The sequence below is a fragment of the Nuphar pumila genome, chromosome 4 (assembly GCF_984573655.1).
Source record: "Nuphar pumila chromosome 4, dmNupPumi1.hap1.1, whole genome shotgun sequence".
NCBI lineage: Eukaryota > Viridiplantae > Streptophyta > Magnoliopsida > Nymphaeales > Nymphaeaceae > Nuphar > Nuphar pumila.
Window position 1 is genome coordinate 136,140,899 of NC_143252.1, and position 21,842 is coordinate 136,162,740.

Genomic DNA, 21,842 nt, shown 5'->3' on the forward strand with positions numbered 1-21,842 from the left:
TACTGTCCACAGACAACAGTGCACACTGTCCTGCCCTGTCCATACACCATTAAAAAAGAAAAAAAAGTTGGTTTTTTGTGTCAGTTCTTGTCCATCCACCGCTGTTCCATGGGAGGCATGGAACAACAGCGGACACTGTTTTTGTGTCTGTAGGAAGCAACAAAGTAGTGTCACATGTCTTGCATTTGCGTGGTGCACAGATGAGTGTGGGCCCCATGCTCGGTGATCCCGCGAACGGGCGCAGATGGGGATTCAAACGTGCCCTCAAGGGTTTTACCAACTGGAGGCCTGCCAATATGTGGTTGGTGATTTGGGAGTGGGGGTTATGAAAAAATATTAATATGGAAATATTTGCAAAATATCAGCAATATTAGAGACTATGCTTTATCGCAATCAAATCATTCAAATTCTCACCAATATTCGTGACTATGTTCCAGGCCCAAGAACACCAGCCTAAGGCCCCATGACCCAAAGCCAATTCTCATGGATTGGCTCTCTTGAATGGTTGAATTTGTTTGTCCTAACATTAATGCAGCATGTTCCGATGGACAGAGTTCTGCAAATCAGTGTTTGGTGATCTTGATATGCATTTTAACAGAAAAACAGCTTAGAAAGAGAGACAATCTACGCACACAAAATGGAAGAATGATCAATGATAATACTTAGATCAAGGGCAATAATAAACATTATATGCATGGAAGATAACTGTAAGCCTGTGAGCACAATATCTACAATTTACCACTTAGAATTCATATCCCAAGAATTACTCAGAGCGAGAAGTCCAGTACATCAGCCCACTGCAGACAAAGGACCACCAAGTAAATAAAATGTCAGTAAAAGACACTGCAGGACAAGTGTCACTAATTAACCCAGATAACAAAGAGGATACTTTAGTGGCAAGAATTCGGTCACTACCAAGCCAATTAACATGGACTGCATAAATGTCACTAATTAATCCAGAAAACAGAGAGACTACTTAGGTGGCAAGACATCAGTCACCACCAAGGCAATTAACATGGAATACATCACAGACCCTAGGTTGGGACTTTGCACTTTAAATAAGTTGGCCCCAAGTGGTCACTTGAAGACCTGGGTGGGTTTTCCAACTTCATGGCTCTTGCCAGCATTGAGTCAAATAAGACGTCATGCATACCTGATCAATACAAAAACACATTGCAAAACACCCGCTGTGCCCGTCCAAGATGAAGGACCAGAAGTCGTGAGTGCGTCTTGTATCAAAAGGCCAACTGAAGCGGCTAATGAGACAAATGAGACCACATATGCAAGGAAAAGCCAAAGTTTCACTCTGCAGAAACCACATAAAAGAAGTGATTTCTCAGCTGTTCTCATGTGAACTTTACAGTCTACACATAAAATGATTTCATCAAACATCTATTCAATGGCTTTATGTCCATGTAAATAAGACAGGCATTTTAGTCCTTTTAAAACAAATATTACAAGCAGTTGCATTTGCAATTGTGAAAAAAATAATAATAATCAGTTTGATAATTCAGTTTTTTTTCATTCTTTTGACATTTTCCTTTAATGACAGATGGAATTCAGGAATCAGAACTCCCAAATAGTCTACCAGTCAATCCTTTTACATGTGACAAATGTTGATCAAAAGCAAGGACTGTGAACAATAGAATTCTTCCATACACCAGAAATTAGAATCTAGATAGGTGACAATTTCAGGGCAGCAAATAGGAGCTCCTTAGTAGTACCAGCAACACAAATACACAATAGCATCATTATTTAAAATTTGCCGTGTCCTATATTATATTTTCAATATATAATATATTAATATATATATTTTAGATATATAATATATATTTTCAGTATATATTTTAGATATAGAATATATATTTTCAGTATATATTTAGCCATGTCCCCGTACCCACATTTTTTGGAATTGCCGTGTCGTACCCTCTGTACCTGTACACATACCCGTACCCATGTGACACAGCAAGTGTGCAACCTTTGTGGACCCAGCAACAGTAACCTGATTCATAAGTTAGATAGTAAAGATAAGAGGAGATCAGGATAGGGCTGCACATGGGCTGAGCTGGGCCCAAGCCTGGGCATGGATGAGCTTGGCTCATCTAAAAGGCACCAGGCTCAACCTTGGCACAAGCTTGAGCCAAGCTTGCATAGCCTGGTTCAGGCTCAAAACTGGCTCAGCTGAACTTCAGTCTGTCCATTTTATTCAAAAAAAGTAAGTTTATTTTGGGTTTTGAGGGGGCGGGATTCGAACCCACCACCTTGTGCGTGAAAGGCAAGCATCCTATGCCACATAGGTGCGGGTGCGGGTGTGGATGCGGCACTGTAAAATAACTTGGGTGCGGGGGTACGGGGAGGATATATATATATATATATATATATATATATATATATATATATATATATATATATATATATATATATATATATATAATTTTTAACATTTTTAACACTACGTGTATTAGTGTGCATTTATATATATAGAGAGAGAGAGAGAAAGAGAAAGAGAGAGAGATAGAAATGGACTTGATTAGGGTTAACTGAATCTACTTTTGGATAGAAATGGACCTTAGTGTGGTTGACTTCACCTAACACAAAGGAAGTTGTGTCCAAGTGTCGCACCCCCATGGATGCGGGTGCGGTGCCCTGTTAGAAGAGTCCGTGTGACATAGCAAGCATCCTACCACTAGGATAAGGGCTCCTTTAATTTGTCTCCAATGCAATAGAAGATGTATATATACATATTACCAAGCTAAATCGGGCTTAACAAGCACAATGTGGATCATTTGCTCAACCAAGCTTGACTCATTTAAATGGTCAAGCCTAGGCTCAGCGCTCGGGCTCAGCTCACTTATACCCACGGACGAACCGAGGCTCGAGCTGAGCTTAAATATATACGAATGAAAAACAGGTTTGATATGGACATGAGACATGAATACAGAAATTTTGTGAAAACTAGGACACAAGGATGTATTTTTTTAATATATAGTATTTAGATTTCAATTTATTTTTTTTAAGTATATTATTATTGAAAAATACTTTCTATGTATGCATAAACAAATAGGAGTAAACTCATACATTATAGAGAAAACACAAACATAATAAAATATACAAGGAAATGTTAAAAACATGTCACATGGCATATTATTATCCCCCCAAAACAGGACCCTATATAGGATCACTTTGTCACATAACAACCAAGTAATGGGAAAAAAATTACCCTTGGTACCGGCAAAGGTATGACTGAAAATGCATTAAGATATACTCTGAGGCATGCAAATATGTCAGAACATGAAAATGCCCCATTGACCTTGATGTTATAATATCATATACATGGGATCACTCCAATCTGCATACTCCCTTACAATTTCTTTTGTATACGTTTGTTCTGCAACTGGAGACACTAGTAGCTAAACTAACCATGACGCCCTTGTGTTATCTTCTTGCTAACATCCTCTTGCTTTGTTAAGCCCCAACCTTGGGGCCAACAGCAACAAGTTTATTAGATGGCAAAGAGCCTCGTCGATGTTCGTCTCAACATTAAAACACTCCTCAACAAAGAATACCATCAACTGTCATTATGAATACACAATTTCAACTAGATTCTCGGTCACAAAAACAAAAGACCTATATCTCCTATCAATATGAACTTTTGAAGCTATAAGAAAACCACAATAGATGTGCAAAAGATCCAAAAGATAATAAGCATACTTCCTAAATTACTATCACAATACGATATAAGACCTTAAAGTCATGATTACAGAAAACACCGTCAACCTATTGAGAAGGACAAAACATAGATAATCCATCACTTTTGCCTCATTTTAGCTAATGGCTATCTAAGTTGGTTATTTTGGAGCATCATTTTGTATCAATTGCCATATTCAAACAAGTAGCATGTGCCTAATAGTGACATGAATACTCATCTCCCACCACAGCGGGGAAAAGCATCCACAATCCTTTTTGTTCTTGGAAAGCACTCATATGGGAATGGTTATTGCACTTGGAAAATACTCATATAGGGCAACACACAAGAAAGGGAGATCAATTGGATTAGCAAATAGTTAATCTACAGCATCCAAGGGAAGACAAGCAATCATCTCTGTCTCATACACCATCTTTGCAAGATTAAGAAGAAAAGATGACCAGCTATGCCTCCAGTAAATCCAAGTCTGTTTAGTTTGTCCTTTTAATTGACACAGAAAATTACACAGATTTTTCTCCAATGTCAGATAGTCATCTACTGATGGAAAGGAGCCTGACCATAATCAACGGGCTTTTGCAGATTCAAGGGCTTTATCTTAAAGCATTACCATAATCATTTGATGTAGATTTTTAGGAATGTTAATAGCAAGGCATATACAGTCATTCCTTAGTTTCACAAGCCCCTTTATAAGAGGACCATCGGTGAGCACTTAACTATGAAGATTGGAACCTGTCCCCACCATTTCTTGCTATACATCATCACAGCCCATTTATTTTGCCTTTATCAACTTTGAAGCAATGCAATTAACTGTGCCTTAATTAGGTGTAGCACCAAGCACAATTGTTTTAAAAATGGTTTCTGAGAAGATGTGTATTCCTTTTTTCATTAACAATTGGACTGCATTATACCCTATCATCAATGATATCAAGTTCAAATGTGCATGGGGTTATTACAGCTCCAATCTAAGGTACACAATGTTAAAATGTAAAACTGTACATATATGTATATATAATAATATTATATTATATATATATATACATTTTTCATTTCTTTCTTTTCTGTAATTTTTTTCCTTTATTTTTTATTTTTTGTCTTTATGTCATCTAGTTCAGTTTGAACTAGAATGACTGTTGCTAGTCAAGTCCTGTCCAGACTTGACTAGCAATAGAGCTGTTGGACTGACACAGTCCAACAGCTCTTAATAGAACAGCTCTTAATAGAGCTGTTGGACTGACATTCCAACAGCTCTAAATAGAGCTGTTGGACTGTGCCCAACAGCTCTATTGAGTCCTCTTTCAGCTGTGTATATAAAGGGGTGCAGCCCCTCTTGTATTTTACTCCAATGCTTCTTAAGCAATTGGTTTTTCATATCAATAAAGAATACATTTTTATTTTTATTTTGTTTCCAGTTATACCCTTTTTAAGGGTTATGCTTTAGTGTCATTCTTGACACTTGCTCTTGTTAATCTAAGCTCGTGTTTCGAAGATCCCCATTTCATTTCATGGTATCAGAGCCGCGGAAGTACTAAATCTTGAGGAAAAGCTGCCTCGGTTTCCGTGCCCGTTTGCAAAAGTGTTCGCCACTTGAAGAGAAGTGTTTTATCACTTCATTGGAGAAGATTTCACATCTTGTTGTATTGTTTTTTTTTTCTTTCTTTTTCATTTTCCTTGTTTCTCTTCTATCCCTATTCTTTCTCTCCTTGTAATCGATGGATGACAATGATAAAGTCACCATCATGCCTATGAAACTAAGCGATACGAACTATGTAACATGGGCTTCAATCATGAAGCACCATATATGGGGAAAAGGCTTATGGGGGATTGTGGATGGTTCCGATTCGGAACCTAAGCTATCTCTTACTAAAAAGGAGGGAGATAAAGAGGTCCCTCCATCGGAAGAAGAGAAAATCAAGGTTATTGCCTCATACGAGAAGAAATGGAAAGAATGGAGAATATCTCATGCGAAGATAATGTCATGGCTTATCAATAGCGTTGACATTAAAAAATGCTCAAGTCTTGCCAAATTTGATCATGCCGATAAGGCATGGGAATACCTTAAGAATATGTATTCCCTTAAAGATATTGCACACGTGTGCAACCTCCAAGAAAAAGTTCGAATGATGACACAAGAAGACAAAACTATTCGTGAATATTACAATGGGTTGTCCGAACTTTGGGAAGAACTTTCCCTTTTAGAACCAAAGTGGCATTGTGCCGAAGACATCGAGCTTCGTCAGAAACAACTCGATGCCGAACATTTTTACCAGTTTATCACTGGATTAAGGCCGGAATTTGAAACCACTAAATCGGCCCTACTTCACCGGGGAAAAATTTCTTCTATTGTTGAAACTATTGAAGAGTTAACAATGGAAGAAAATCGTCTCCGGAAAGGTTCTTTAAAAATTGAAGATGATTCCGTTTTAGCCGTGTCTAGACCAGAGAATCATGTTCGATCATATAGGCCTCCTCACTTTAACCGACAAAATGGTGACTATGATAAGAAGAAAGTTATTTGTCATCACTGTCATGAACCGGGACACTACAGGCCACAATGTCCCAAACTTAAGGAGCTGAGAGAAAAAAGAGCTGCAATTGCTGGATCGGAGCCTAAAGATCAGGATGCACCAGTTTCCCTGGCCCAACTAATGGAGATTCTTCAGCCTCTCATCAAAGGTGCCTCTTCCTCATCTGAAGCTTCAACCGGCGCAACAGCCTCATCTTTTTCTGATCTAGGTAAAATTTCTTGGCTTCTTGACTCTGGTGCATCTTTTCATATGACCCCAAATAATCAAAGTCTATCCAAATGTGTTAAAAATAAAACAAGTGTGTCAAAGGTCTTTACTGCTGATGGGACTTCTCTTGAAATAGAAGGAATAGGAAATTTTGAAAAAATTTATAAAACAAAAAAAATTTTATTCCAGAAATTAGACATGTTCCCAAATTAAATTTAAATCTTTTATCTGTATCTCAAATTTCTGATTATGGGTGTAATATTTCTTTTTCTTCTCATGGTTGTTGGGTACAGGATCGCCAGTCAGGCAAGCTGATTGGGGAAGGCCATAGAGAAGGAGGACTCTATTACATGGATTTTTTGGAAATGCCAAAGAAAGCTTTTTGTTATAATATTCAAAAAATAGAGTTGGAACTGTGGCATAAGAGACTTGGTCACCCACATATAGCCAAAATCCAACATTTTCCAAATCTAGGGAAATTTTGTAATTCTGAATCATTTGATTGTAAAGATTGTATTCTCGGCAAAATGAAAAGATTACCATTTCAGAACAGAACCTTTTTCTCTTCAAGACCACTTGAATTAATACACTCGGATGTTTGGGGTCCTGCACCAGTAATTTCTAAAGGAGGATTTGTTTACTATGTTATTTTTGTCGATGATTTCTCCCGACATACATGGATGTACTTTCTCAAACATAAGTCTGAAGTATTTTCATACTTTCAAACTTTTCATAATATGGTTAAAAACAAGTTTCAAAATGATATTACTATTTTTCGCACAGATTCAGGGGGAGAGTTCTTATCCACAGATTTTCAAAATTATCTTAAATTGCATGGCATCACACATCAAAGATCTTGTCCTTATACACCTCAACAAAATGGACTGGCAGAACGAAAACATCGCCATATTATAGAAACCACTAGGACTTTATTAATAGCAAATCAAGTCCCGAAAGACTTTAGGGCAGAAGCTGCCTTAACTGCCACATATCTCATTAATAGGATGCCATCTTCTTCGTTACAAAATATCACTCCCATTGAAAAACTTATGAACATTTCTCCAGACTACTCTAGACTAAGAATATTTGGGTGCAAATGTTTCATATTTACTGACAAAAATGATAAACTTTCCCCTCGTGCGATTCCCTGTGCCTTTTTAGGATATGCTGAAAACCAGAAAGGTTATAGATGTTTTGACTTCAAAAATAATAAACTATATGTGTCTAGAAATGTTTCCTTTCTTGAAAAGGAGAGCTTCTTTGATTTTAGAAAATTAAAAGACGTCACTGAGTACTCCTTTTTGCTAGATCTAACATCAACATCTAATGAATATGACCTTGACTGTAACTTTGATGATGATCAAAGAATTATTGATCTTAATGTTGAAAATGAAGAAGTTCATACAGATACTAGTATTCAATATTCCAGGCGACAAGAGTCTAATCCTCCATGTGCACTTGAGAAATATTCTAACATTCCAACTAGACAATCAACCCGAATCTCGAGGCCTCCAGGAAAGTTTGTATCATACGAGTCTTTCTCACCCACATATAGGGCAGTTATTGCATTAATTCACTCATATGAAGAACCATCCACATATTTTCAAGCAAAAAATGATATCAAATGGATAGAAGCCATGAAAGCTGAATTAGATGCACTTGAAAAGGCTTCTACATGGAATATTCAAGATCTTCCTCCAGGGAAGAAAACTATAGGATGTCGATGGGTTTATAAAATTAAAACCAAGAGTGATGGTACTCTTGAAAGATATAAAGCCCGTTTAGTAGCCAAAGGTTATGCCCAAGAATATGGGATTGATTATGAAGAAACCTTTGCTCCGGTGGCTCGTATGACTACTGTCCGAACCTTAATTGCCTTAGCTTCTATCAAAAAATGGTCTATTTTTCAAATGGATGTCAAAAATGCTTTTTTAAATGGAAAGCTAGTTGAAGAAGTATATATGGAACCCCCTCCTGGTCTAAGTATTCCTAAGGGTAAAGTCCTCCGCTTAGAAAAAGCTCTTTATGGACTTAAACAAGCACCAAAAGCTTGGTATGATAGGTTTAGTCGTGTTATGATTGATATTGGTTTTCAATTCTGTTTAACTGACACTGCTTTGTTTATTAAGAATTCTGATGCAGGGATCATTGTGCTTCTTCTCTATGTGGATGATATGATCATCACCGGAAGCGATAAACAGGGAGTTGAAACAATCAAAACACTTCTTAAATCTCATTTTGAAATGACTGATTTGGGCTTGTTGAGATATTTTTTAGGCATTGAAGTTGCTTATTCTCCTAGAGGATATTTATTATCTCAGACTAAATTTGCTTTTGATATTGTTTTCAGGTCTGGTATTACTGATGATAAGAAAGTCGACACTCCAGAAGTTGTTAATGTTAAAATGAAGATTGATGATGGAGAACTTCTTGCAGACCCTACTCCTTACAGACAGCTTGTCGGGGCACTTTCCTATCTATCCATTACCAGACCAGATATAGCACATGCTGTTCATACAGCAAGTCAATTTCAACGTGCTCCTACTTCTGTTCATATGGGAGCAGTCATGCGTATTATCAGATACATCAAGTCCTCTCTTTCACGAGGACTTTTCTTATCTTCCTCCTCTTCTCTTGATTTAATTGCATATACTGATGCTGATTGGGGAGGTGATCCCAATAACAGACACTCAACCACTGGCTTTTGTGTCTTTTTAGGGGAATCATTAATCTCGTGGAGGTGTAAAAAGCAGCAGAAGGTATCTCTCTCATCCACCGAAGCTGAATACAGAGCCATGGCAACCACGACCATGGAAGTAGTTTGGCTCCGACGACTGCTTGCTGACATGGGAGTTGAAGCAACAAAGGCTTCACAAATGTGTTGTGACAACAAAAGTGCGATCTACATTGCCAGTAACAGAACATTCCACGAACGCACCAAACACATCGAAATGGATTGTCACTACGTCAGAGAGGAATATCTACACGGGATAATTGATCTGCCATATGTCACTTCAGAATATCAGTTAGCAGACTTCTTTACAAAGCCTCTCGCTGCTCCCCGATTTCACTTTCTCTTAGACAAACTTTCGCTCATTGTACCGTAAGTTTGAGGGGGAGTGTTAAAATGTAAAACTGTACATATATGTATATATAATAATATTATATTATATATATATATATACATTTTTCATTTCTTTCTTTTCTGTAATTTTTTTCCTTTATTTTTTATTTTTTGTCTTTATGTCATCTAGTTCAGTTTGAACTAGAATGACTGTTGCTAGTCAAGTCCTGTCCAGACTTGACTAGCAATAGAGCTGTTGGACTGACACATTCCAACAGCTCTAAATAGAGCTGTTGGACTGTGCCCAACAGCTCTATTGAGTCCTCTTTCAGCTGTGTATATAAAGGGGTGCAGCCCCTCTTGTATTTTACTCCAATGCTTCTTAAGCAATTGGTTTTTCATATCAATAAAGAATACATTTTTATTTTTATTTTGTTTCCAGTTATACCCTTTTTAAGGGTTATGCTTTAGTGTCATTCTTGACACTTGCTCTTGTTAATCTAAGCTCGTGTTTCGAAGATCCCCATTTCATTTCACACAAGTCAAGGATGTTAGCATGACATCCCAAAGAGATTTTAATTCCTTTGAACTGTTGCTACATGTAGGTGATCCGATGATGCAGCACCATGTTTTAGAAGAACTTTTACCTGCTCATCCATTCTAGAGAGCCTTCTTTCGTCATGGCGCCTAGCAATCCCATTCATACATGTCATTCAATCAAGCTCAGGCCTAGTCAAGTTTGCTGGATGTCACTGAGAATGCATGCTCAACTTTCCATGAGAAAGAAAAGGGCAGGGTATAGTGGAGTATTTATTGAGACTGATTCATGAAGAAAAATCTGGCAGCCACATAATATTGAATGAACAATAAAGACGAATGAGGTATGCGATGGGAATATCAGTTACGATGAACAAAAAGAGAAACTTAGTCAACCTCGACAGCCAATGTTGTGGAAAAAGCTGAAGGGATACTCTAAATGCTGTGCATCATACCCTAGAATTCATAGACTTTGTTCCCAGAATAAACTTTGTGATAAAACCTATATTCTGCTAATTTTTAGATGTAACTTTGGATAAATTATTTATGCTCAACAACTCAAAGAAGGTGAGAGGATAGAAGTTAAGCCATATATTCACTAAAGGTTTAAAACAACATGACCATACCATGCATAAGTTCTCATCCAAACCCATCTTCTACAAATCATAGAACAGTAAGTATCTTGATTATTATAAATCAATATTTATCAAATCTACAGCTGAAGTACAATTTCCTCTCAAACACTCCTAGCATCTGCACATAAGAACCAAGCTTATATCAAACCGCATGGTAAGGTCCTGCACCCTAAAAAATCCTGCCATGAGCAACACGGCGTCTTTCATACTCATGGCCGCCACCCAGTACAGAACACATTTTGACTCGTATATACTCCAAGGTTATCTCTAGCTTAGTGAAAATAACAATTGCGCAGTCATCTAATCATCATAAGCACACACAACTTTCGACCGATTCCAAATATGAATTTTGAAGACCAAAAGAAATACCATCCTCCGCGAAAAAAATGACATGGAAAATCTTGAAATTATGCACAGAGAGCCACACAGTTGAAGAAAAGATAAAAAAGAAATCGTCCCAAGTTGCCATTTGAAAACAGCGGCAAAGAAAAGGAAATTTAGAAACAGAAGAAAAAAAAACAGAAGGGACCATCTGATTCTATCAAATTCTTGCACGGTGTAGTGAAGTACAAAGATAGAAAGCTAAACAGAAATTCAGGAGAAGGGGAGCGTAAATTGAAGATTAAGAGAAAAGGGGGGAAGGAAGAAAATTCTAACCTCCATTCTCCCTCGTCGTAGGGTGAGTAATCGATGTCTTCCCGTCGAACCCCATTGAACATCAACGCCGCTAACGACGCAAACATTCCTGATTACCCACAAAGGAGAGGTACCCAATCCTCCATAATCGAGAAAGAATGCAATCGAATTGCCAAACAAGAGAAAATTGTAGAGAGAGAGAGTACCGGGGAGGTAGTGGAGGAAGGAGACCTTGACGGAGCTGCAGACGACGGCGTCGACCCAAAACCACCATCCCGTCCCGAACACCGCTCCGGCGATGCCTGGCCCGAAGATCGCCCACAATTCCCCTAATTCCATCTCTCTCTCTCTCTCTCTCTCTCTCTCTCTCTCTCTCTCTCTCTCTCTCTCTCTCTCTAGACTATTGGACTACAGAACTGAGAAAACGAAAAAGGACTTGATTTCTAAACTCTCCCTATAGAGAGGGAGACTATTCCCTGAAAAAATCTGTGAAGATAGACTCATTTGCACCCACTGGGTGTGCTTACCTTGTCGTAAGGACATAAGAGCTAAAATACCATTGTCCTCAAAAGCTTTAATTTCTGCCAACATTGCGTGTTGTCAATGTGATTTATGTATCGCTAAACGTGTGAGGTTTCCTTAAAAAAAAACAGTAGAAATGAACGTGAAATGATTAAATGTATAAGTAAAACCTGGGCAATAAGGTATGATTGAGTAAGATGCACGCAAAGGGCTGGGTATAGGTAGAAGAGCCGACATAGTCGGAGAAGTAGTTAGGATGTTGATGTGGACGGGTAGATTGACCCAAAGAAGTTGGCTGTGGTGAAAGACTTGGACCAAGAGTTGGGGGAGGGTGAGGAGACTGTATCATCAGCAGACTCATTAACTCTACCAATGAGAGTGTCAAGTGGCGAAGGAAAGTAAGAAATGAGAGTCATGACCGGCACGAGTATGACGGGTACCGTAAAAAGTGGATATGGAATGGACGTTTGAAATAGAAGTATGTCTTCATGAAAAGTAACATAGCGATTGATGAAGATGTCATGAGTATCCAGATCATAAAGGCCATATCCACACTGCTCAAATAGATAACCAACAAAATACAACGATTGACTCTGGATAAAAATTTATCCTTGGATGCATTGAGGTTATGAGCATAGCTTAGACACTTGAAAACATGCAAGTGAATGTATTTTGGTTTGGTTTGAAAAAGAGTTTCATGGACAGTTTTGTTATGCAAAACCTGAGTAGACATACTATTAATGTGGTAAGTGGCAATGAGAATGTATTCCTTCCAAAAGAAAACAGGTAAGTTAGCATGAAATTGCAATGCCCGAGCAACTTCAAGAAGATGTTGGTATTTGTGTTCGACTCTAGCATTTTGTTGGGAGGTTCCAACATAGGTTTGTTGGTGGTCTATACCATTTTGGTGAATATAATTTTGAATTATATCAAAAAGAAATTTGGTGCCATTGTCGGTGCAAAATTTCTTTACATGTATGTTAAATTGGGTTTTGACCATGGCAATGAACTTTGTTAAAAAAAATATGTTTCTTATTTGTACCTCATTAAATAAGTTCAAGTGCAACGTGAAAAATGGTTGACTATGGTAAGAAAATAATGTGTGCATGTGTATGATGGTGTAGCATAAGCACCCCATGTGTTGTAATAAATCAAATCAAAAGAAGAATCACTTTTATTTGTGCTAACCAAAAATGGTAAACGAGTTTGCTTTGCTCTATGACATGCATTACAAAATGGCTCAAAATAGAGAGTAATATCAGGATTATCACGTGATAAAAAAAAATATGGTCTTTGGCTGGGTGTCCAAGTCGCATATGCCAAATACGAGAATCAGAAGGAGATTTGGCATATAAGGCTCGGCTATCTGGGACATTTGAAAGATGGTATAGCTCGTCTTGCATTTTACCAACTCTAATCAGCTTCTTCGATGAAAGGTCCTGAAAAACACAAAAGGTTGAAAAAAACTCACAGTACATTGCAACGATTGAATTAGTTTACTTATGGATTGAATTTGGAATGCAAAGGACATTTGAGATTTTAGATTGGGTGATACAAATGTGTCACCTATGTGAGAAACCATCAAACTTTGACCATTTTGAAGGTTAACCGGTTTTGATTTTGTTAAGGTCATCACATTGCATGAATAATGAAGTTGTGAGGTCATGTGATCAGAGGCACCGGTGTCTATGATCCAAGAGGTCACATTATTTACAAGATTAACAGCGGCATTGCCTGCAAGATTAGCAGAAGCTGGTTTAGAGTCCCTATTGACAAAAGCAAGAAATTGCTTGAACTGCTCCTCAGATATTTGTAACATATTGTGATCAATATTAGTGCTTGGTGTCGACCCATGGGAAGCAGCAGGGAAGGATCCAAGCTTTTGATCGGCTATATTTGATCCTTATTTGGGTCCTTGAATAAGTGCCGCATTGGATGAACTTTCTTCTTTAAGGTGATTTGAAGGATAACTATAAAGGGCATAATATTTGGATTTGTAATGTCCAAGCATGCCATAATGATCACATTTAGGTTGGTTTCAATTTTTTCTTTCGGGACAAATTTGGTTGGAGCGTGAGCATTACTTCTGACATAGAACACTGCAGGTTCAGATGGATTACTCATAGGCTGAAGTAATCGTTGTTTTACTTCTTGAAGAACCATGGAGTACATCTTATTGATGTTTGGTAAGGGTTGAATGGCGAGGATTTGGCTTCGAATGTTGGTGAAACTCTGGTTCAGACCATAAGGAATTAAAATACTTTCTCTTATTGTTGGGTGGAACTTTGTTCCTTGGATGCACCACATGTGCATGTGATGACTTCGGAGTAGGATGAGAGTTCATCCCATAAGGCTTTTATCCCGGTGAAATACGTAGACAAGGATGATTGTTCGTGTTGATATTCTGTAATTAATTTCTTTAGATGGAATATGGTGACATCACTTTGAGAGAATCTTTCCTCGAGGCCGACCCATACATCTCTAGCCGTCTCGACATTTATGACACTTCAAGTAATGTCTTTTGTTAATGCATTGAGGATCCATAACAAAATCATGTCATTGCAGTGACTCTATTGTGGCCATTTAGGAGAGTCGCTAGGTGGTTGGGAGATACTTTCATCCATAAATCCATACTTGTTTTTCGCACTTAATGTCATTTTCATGGCTTGTTTTCACGTTGAATAGTTGTCCCCATCTAACTAGGCTAACACTAAAATTGCACTGGGATTGTCGGAGTGGTGGATGTAGTATGGAGATGAATTTTTATCTCCCCCTTGATTCTAAATATTGGCTGAAACATTTTCACAAGCCATGGCAAACTGTGGTCAGGAAAACACGAATGTGATAATGTAATATCACGATTGATGTGCTCGAACGGTTTGCAGATCTGTTGCTAATTGGGAGTGAGGCAGATGATATGCTAGATCATTGAGTAGTGCAGAAGATAGGAGTGCAGACGGTACAAGCACGCAACAATGAACAACAAAAAGTAAGATGATTTGCTAGATCATCGAGTAGTGCAGAAGATAGGAGTGTTGACGGTGCGAGTATGCAACAACGAATATCAAACAGGTCTTGACAGATAATTGGGTCATCAGACAAATGATCTATAGCATCTGTAGATGCGGACGAATGCACTCACACTGATTGTGAGGAAGATAATAGCAGAGTTAGAAATCTTGGCTTTGATACCATGTGAAGATCGATACTTAGAGAAAATCAATAAATCATTATTTGATTTATTTCTGATATATTAAACTAATGCAGAACACTATTACATATATACATTGTTTACAAAATAACTGATAGTCACAACAACAAATAGTAAGATACGATAAGTGTTATCGTTATCATATTTTCTGCTATCTGTTGATCATGTTTGGTGTGATCTTTATCCGAAGGTGCTTTCATTTGATGCCGTCTCACCAACACATTTTCAGCTATACGGTTGTTGTGTTGATAGCTTACGATTATCGTGAGACTGAATATCGTGGGATTATTCTAGTTTCATGACAATTGAATATCATGAACACTAAGAAAATCCTCCCTCTACTCTAGAGAGAGAAAGACAACAAATTCTCTCACTCTCTCTCTCTTGTAGTGGGATTGAGACTTCTGACTTTAGGTGTGACATAAATGATGACACGGTGATGCAGGTTAGACTCATATTCTAATTTTTTTAAATTAAACATGAGGGCATGTAATTTTTAATTTGTCACCAATAAAAAAAAATTGCTTATGTATTTTAATGTTTAATAATGTATTTTTTTATATCTGTTTTCTTGAATAAATCACAACATTTTTTTAAAAATGTTTGTTATTATACTTTGTCCTCAGCCTACAAGGGGAATGAAGAAGAATTATTTGACTATTGATGTTGTGAAAGTGTAGGAGGAATGTGCCCCAATTTTAACATTCACAATAAAAAATCGGTCTCTCTACTTAATGGGAAGTTAAGAAATTAAGTAGTGATAGTTGTCTGACATGATCCACGCAGGGGTATGTTTTTACCTGATTTCAATGAAATTTATAAAGCATTTACAAAAAAACCGCCTAAAGTTTGACATAATGGCAAAAACTGCATGCCTTTTCAAAAAATTACATAAGACATGCCTAGGTTATCAAAATATTTTTCAAACAACAGCCTCTTTCAGCATACCATATTTATTCATCTGAAAATTACCATATTACCCTCTCTCTTTTTTACAATCTAACCCAAAATGGGTGATTCTTCTCCCATACATGAACACCATCTCTGGCTGCCACGGCCCATCTCGTGTTGGGTTGTTGGAGGCTTGGCGTCCCCACATATTGGGTTGAGAAGGTAAAAACTAAAAGAACAGTTCAATGCAACTTGCAAACATGATTCAATTTCAGTCATGGGTTAGAAAAATGGGATGGGATTCATGTATTTGATTGGTATATATATATATATATATGGTACGGAATGTTGGGCTGCCAAGAGACATCATATTCAAAAAATGAGTGTAGCTGAGATGCGTATGCTTAGATGGATGTGTGGAAATACAATAAAAGATAAGATTTGGAACGAGGAGATACGTAAGAAGGTAGGCATTGCACCCATTGAAAATAAGATGAGAGAGAATCATTTACGGTGGTTTGGACATATTCGACGAAGGCCTAATGATGTTCCAGTTAGAAGGATGGAGAAATGGGAAAATATATTAGTTAAAAGATGTCGGGGTAGGCCTAGGAAGACTTGGATGGAGATGATAGGAAAGGATATGAATGCTTTGAACCAAACCGAGGACATGGCATTGGATAAAAATGATTGGAGGAGAAGGATTCATGTGGAAGACCCAGAATGATTTTCTTTTTTGGTTCATATAGCCGACCCCAATTGTTTTGGGATGAAAGCGTAGTTGTTGTTGTTGTTTGTTGTATAGGAAAAGGAAACCTACTAAATGAAACATGATAGTTGATTTTTGTTTTTGTTTTTTTGAAATTCTGACCCCATACATGTGTTCAGCACGATTGATTTACTAGATTGAAATCAACATTTGGATATTGTATTTTGGATAAAAATGGTATTTAAAGCCTCAAAAAATTTATGAAAATTGTAGGTTGATTTTTTAAACCTTATAAAAACATATTCATTCATTGGAATCAAGTGTTTCAATAAGTAAAACAATCTTATAGATCACGGTCATAATTTCGAAAAAACATAAAAATTTATGAAAGTCCACTATCATGTTTCATTTAGTAGATTTTCATTTCTCTCTATATATATTTCTCTCTCTGTATAGAGAAAGAAATATCTGGTGTGAGGATTTCACCAACCCAACTTGGTGGGTGCTCAAGCAACAACCAGCGTGGAAAACGAGACCCGATAGCAAGAGATGGTGCTCTGACATTGGGAAGAAACCCACATTTTGTTTTTGATTAAATGTTATAAAGAAAAGGGCAATATGGTGATTTGTGCGTGACTAACCATGGATTGACTATGGTAAGTTGAAGGAGGCGGGTGTTTGAGAATTATTTCTTAACTCAGGTGTGTTTTTGTAATTTCAGAAAATATTAGGCATGTTTTTGTAATTATGTCAAATATTGAGTGTGTTGTTATTTTTTTCAAATTATAAGGAGCAAAGAGAATAAACCAGTTCACCAAGTTTAAAAAAAAACACTTAGAACAAAAAAAGGGCAATTATAATAAGAGTTAGTATTTGGGGACATTAAAGGCACTAAACTATTGAGTTAAAAAATCATAGGTTCAAGCTTTTTCAACTTGACATCATAAATGTGTTCATCATGGGTTTTTTTGTTAAGGATCAAACATTGTGTCTTTCATCTAAAAATATGAGCTTTTAGAGTTGTAAAATTTTAATACAATAAGGAGCGTTGATTTTTTAAGTTCTTAAAAAACCTATTTGTGTAAACTCAAATTTTACTAAACAAACCCAAACCCTGTATATCACAAACTCTGATGCACGTATAAATACATATATATAAAGAGGGTGATTTATACTCAATTTGGTGACTTTAGTAACACCAAACATTAACCCTTATATATATATTCAGGATACTATTACGAGATCCTAGTCACATCCAAATCTAGAACAAGACCCTGATTCAAAAAATAGGATACAATGGGTACAACACGACTTGATCCATATTGAATCCGAAACTTGGACAATAGTTATATATTTAGACCGGACTAAGATTATTACATGGATGAGGGTCAATAGCGGAAACTTTTTTCTAACAAAACAAAATCTCCCTGCTATTGATCAAGCAATAACGATGAGATTTTTGTCTCCACTAATTGATAGGTAATAGCAAGGACATAAATATATCGCCATTATTATTCTACTACGACCATGAATCTCGTTGATATTAACTTATGAATAACGGCGAATGGGATATCCCCTGAAATGTCTTGCCCTTGCACATGTCTCGTCGTTAAAGACATATGTATAACAACGAGTTTATCTGACTGTTAGATATTATTGTTAAAACACTTTGCAATTATATTTAACGGTCAAAAGATCTTGTCGATATTGATCAATAATGGCGAGATCTAGATCGCTCCTAACGACGATAGTTATGTCATTATTAAAGGCATATGTATAACTGTGAGATTCTTTGGCGGATAGATATTGTTGTTAAAATATTTTAACGGCCCAAAAATCTTGTTGTTATAGATCAATAACGACGAGTTTTGAATCTCATCATTATAGGTTTTATTCTATACCAACGATAATTATGTCGTCGTTATAGAGTGACATCTATAAAACGAACCCAACATGCCCTTTCTCTCTCTCTCTCTCTCTCTCTCTCTCTCTGATATCTCACCTCTCCCTAAGAGCAATCTCATTGCAAAGTCACCACCGTCGGTCGGCCTACCACCAACCACCACCTCCACTTCTCCTCTCAGTTAGTCAGCCGCTATCTCCTTGTTCCTCTCTCTCTCTCGTTCGAGCACCCCCACCGATGCCATAGCCTCCCCTGATCTCCCTGTTCCTCTCTCTCGTTCGGGCACCCCTACTGACGTTGAAGCCTTCCCCTATCTCCCTGTTCCTCTCTCTCATTCGGGCACCCCCACTGACGTCGGAGCTTCCCCCGATCTCTAGGACTCTCTCATTTGAGCACCTCCACTAATGTTGAGGTCTTCATCCCCTTTATTTCTTTCCAATTCATGATTATTTTAGGATTTAAGGTATTGATTTGGATTCTTGCAAACAACATGAGTGTTTAATTAGGGTTTTAAGGTTTTTAGTGTACTTTTTTTTTAGAACATGATCTCAGTACACGCTAAATGAATAGCCTATTTGGTGAACTCCATTATTCATTGATGGTTCTTCTTCTCTTGAAGTTATAAAAAACATAAAGTATTAAACCCTCATCCTGCTCTCTCTTCTTTTTCAATTTCTATTTCTACATCTCTTTCTAGTTTTTTTATTCTTCCCTATTTATGTCGTATGTGTGTTTTTCCCCCTCAAAAGTTGAGAATGGTATTTGCATTGTTGTGATGATCCTTCCCTTGATCCTGCTATCTTCAAGGATACTCCATTCTCTTACTGCTTGACTTCCCCATCCTTTTCTTTTAAAAAAAAGAAAGAAGGAAAAGCTTCTCCATCCTTTTATCTTGACCCTCCTGTGTCTCATTCCTTTGGATGTCACAACCCAAAAATGAAGGTTCCACCACCACATAGGCACAGACATGGGTAAGCAACATGGCCACACACACACAAAAGTAACAATTTGCATGAAGTCATTAGCTCAACTAGAAAATAAATGAAACCTATCAAATTGTTTGATCAACATTATAACAAGAGAAGATCCAACAATTTACATTAGCAAATACAACACAGCTTGGATTGGAGATATATGATGGAGGATTTAGAGAATCAAACCAGCTAAAAAGCTAGCCATTCAATAAAAACCGGAAGAGGAACCAATACACTTAAAGATTTACACCCAACTCTAGATGATGTGAAGAAATCCAATCAACAGTGCACATTCATGTAGCTGACAAACTATAAATTAAGAGGAATATGCATATATAGGAAGAATTTTTTGATAATTGGATAACATACACGGAAAATTAGTAAGAGCGTTTATGGCATCACAAGCAGTCATAGCACAATATATTAACCAAGAACATTTATCAAATAATTCATATTTCATGCACGACATGCACACGATAAAAGCCACATATGATTAAAATGCCATGCTACGAATCAACATGTCACAATACAATAAAACAGGAGCAAGAAACAAACCTAGCTGCATGTTCAGGAAAATACTTTCTCGGTTGCCTTTTCCTGAATGTATGCAAATCTCTGCCAATGACTAAACATGAAAACGTGTCAGACAACACAGGCATCAAAGCTGCTGAATGCAAACTAAAAGTGATACCCTTGTGAAACTCAGTAAAATCAACCTCCTAAGCAGAAAAAACAAAAAGATCCTCCCAAGCAATGACTAATTTAAAAGTGGGAGTTTATCCATTTTGAAAGCAAGACTTTCAAATTCTCATAGACATCTAAATCCAAGTACCTACGACTTCACAAATGAATGGACAAATTCAGTTCAGACTCTAGATTAAGAACTTTCAAAAGAACTAAGCCAGATTAACATGTCAATTTAGTAAGAAACAACACAAAACATGGAATAGAGATGCTGAATAAAAGCGCTGGTAGGAAACCAAACAGTGAATTAACATTACTTTTAAAAACATGCAGGAAATAGAAAGGAAGACAAATTTTATGGTTTGTGCAAGGAATCTTGTTTGCATTTGCTTATCATGTCTTATCGTTTTGATTACATGACTTAATTGATCCAAGCTATCTTGTTTGCCTTTATCACAAATATAATCTCTTAGCGCATTGTGGTTTATGCATTTATGATAAATTAAAAAATTATATACAAATATATCTCATTGATGCAAGATTCTCTTGTTGAATATAGTGGGGTCGTCATCTATTAATACGGATCAATCATATATACATATTCACAACAGAAGTTCTGAATCTTATGCATTTGGAATTGATCAATTTCATGAAGTGTCATGTGCTCATGTTGATTCCGTTGGTAGGATACGATGGTCATGGCATGACTGCAATAATAAAAAAATTAAAGTTCTACAACTGGTCAAATTATACTTTATTAACGTGACATATGAGTGTGACACAAACCCACGTAGATGTAGTGCATGTAAATCATGATGAAAGCGGAGATACAACATAGGTTCATAATTGGGTCGAAGAAATGTTGGACAACGTTATTATGAGAACAACATTAGATCAAACTCAATATGATGATAGCGAATATGAGCCCCTTGAAGACTTAATGGGTGATGCCTGAAGTGCTCTATATTAAAGTTGTACAAAGTTAACGAAACTAGCTTTAATTCTCAAGTTGTTACATATTAAAACAATGAACAATGAAGTGATCATTCGATATGCTTATTGATTTTTTGAAGTGAAAAAGATTATCAAACTCTTACTACGAGGTGAATAAATTTATGAATCATATTAGCTTTGATTGCATGAACATAGATGCATGTGTGAATGACGCTTGCTCTTCTAGGAGGCGCATAAGAAGAACAAAATGTACCCAAAGTACAGTGCTTCAAGATGAAAATCACACAAAGGAAAAGAAAATAAAGTTTTTCAAATGGTGTTACGATATTTTCTCGTAAAGCGTAGGTTTGTAGTGCTTATTCATGACAATGAAAACAACTTCAAATATGAGGTAGCATAAGACTTGACGTGCAAGCAATGAGAACATATTAATTCATCCATCAGATTTTGTAGTATGGAAGGAGTTTGACAGAGAACATATATCATCCATGGAGGAATCTCGCAATATTCGTCTTGCCTTGACAAGCGATAGTTTCAATCAATTCAAAAATATAAGCCAGTTATACAATATGACTCATAATATTATTGTCATATAATCTGCCTCTATAGATGTGTATGAAAGATTCTTTCATACAACTTTCTCTAGTAAGCCCTAAACCAAAGGCACCAAGAAATTACATAGAT

General features: G+C 36.9%; 1 protein-coding gene across 2 annotated transcripts; it reads right to left on the reverse strand.

Annotated features, from left to right (window-relative positions):
- Positions 1-662: 662 nt before the first annotated feature.
- LOC149841203 (uncharacterized) lies at positions 663-11,676 on the reverse strand. Of its 2 annotated transcripts, none has more exons than XM_090003674.1 (4): positions 11,517-11,676; positions 11,332-11,401; positions 1,154-1,306; positions 663-797 (listed from the first exon to the last, which is right to left on the reverse strand). In XM_090003674.1, the coding sequence occupies exons 1-4, from the start codon at positions 11,647-11,649 to the stop codon at positions 764-766; spliced, it is 390 nt and encodes a 129-aa protein (XP_089859800.1). In that variant the 5' UTR covers positions 11,650-11,676; the 3' UTR covers positions 663-763. The 2 variants fall into 2 exon arrangements, with proteins under 2 accessions (XP_089859800.1, XP_089859799.1); XM_090003673.1 differs by having other exon boundaries at positions 11,332-11,419; positions 11,517-11,675.
- Positions 11,677-21,842: the final 10,166 nt, after the last annotated feature.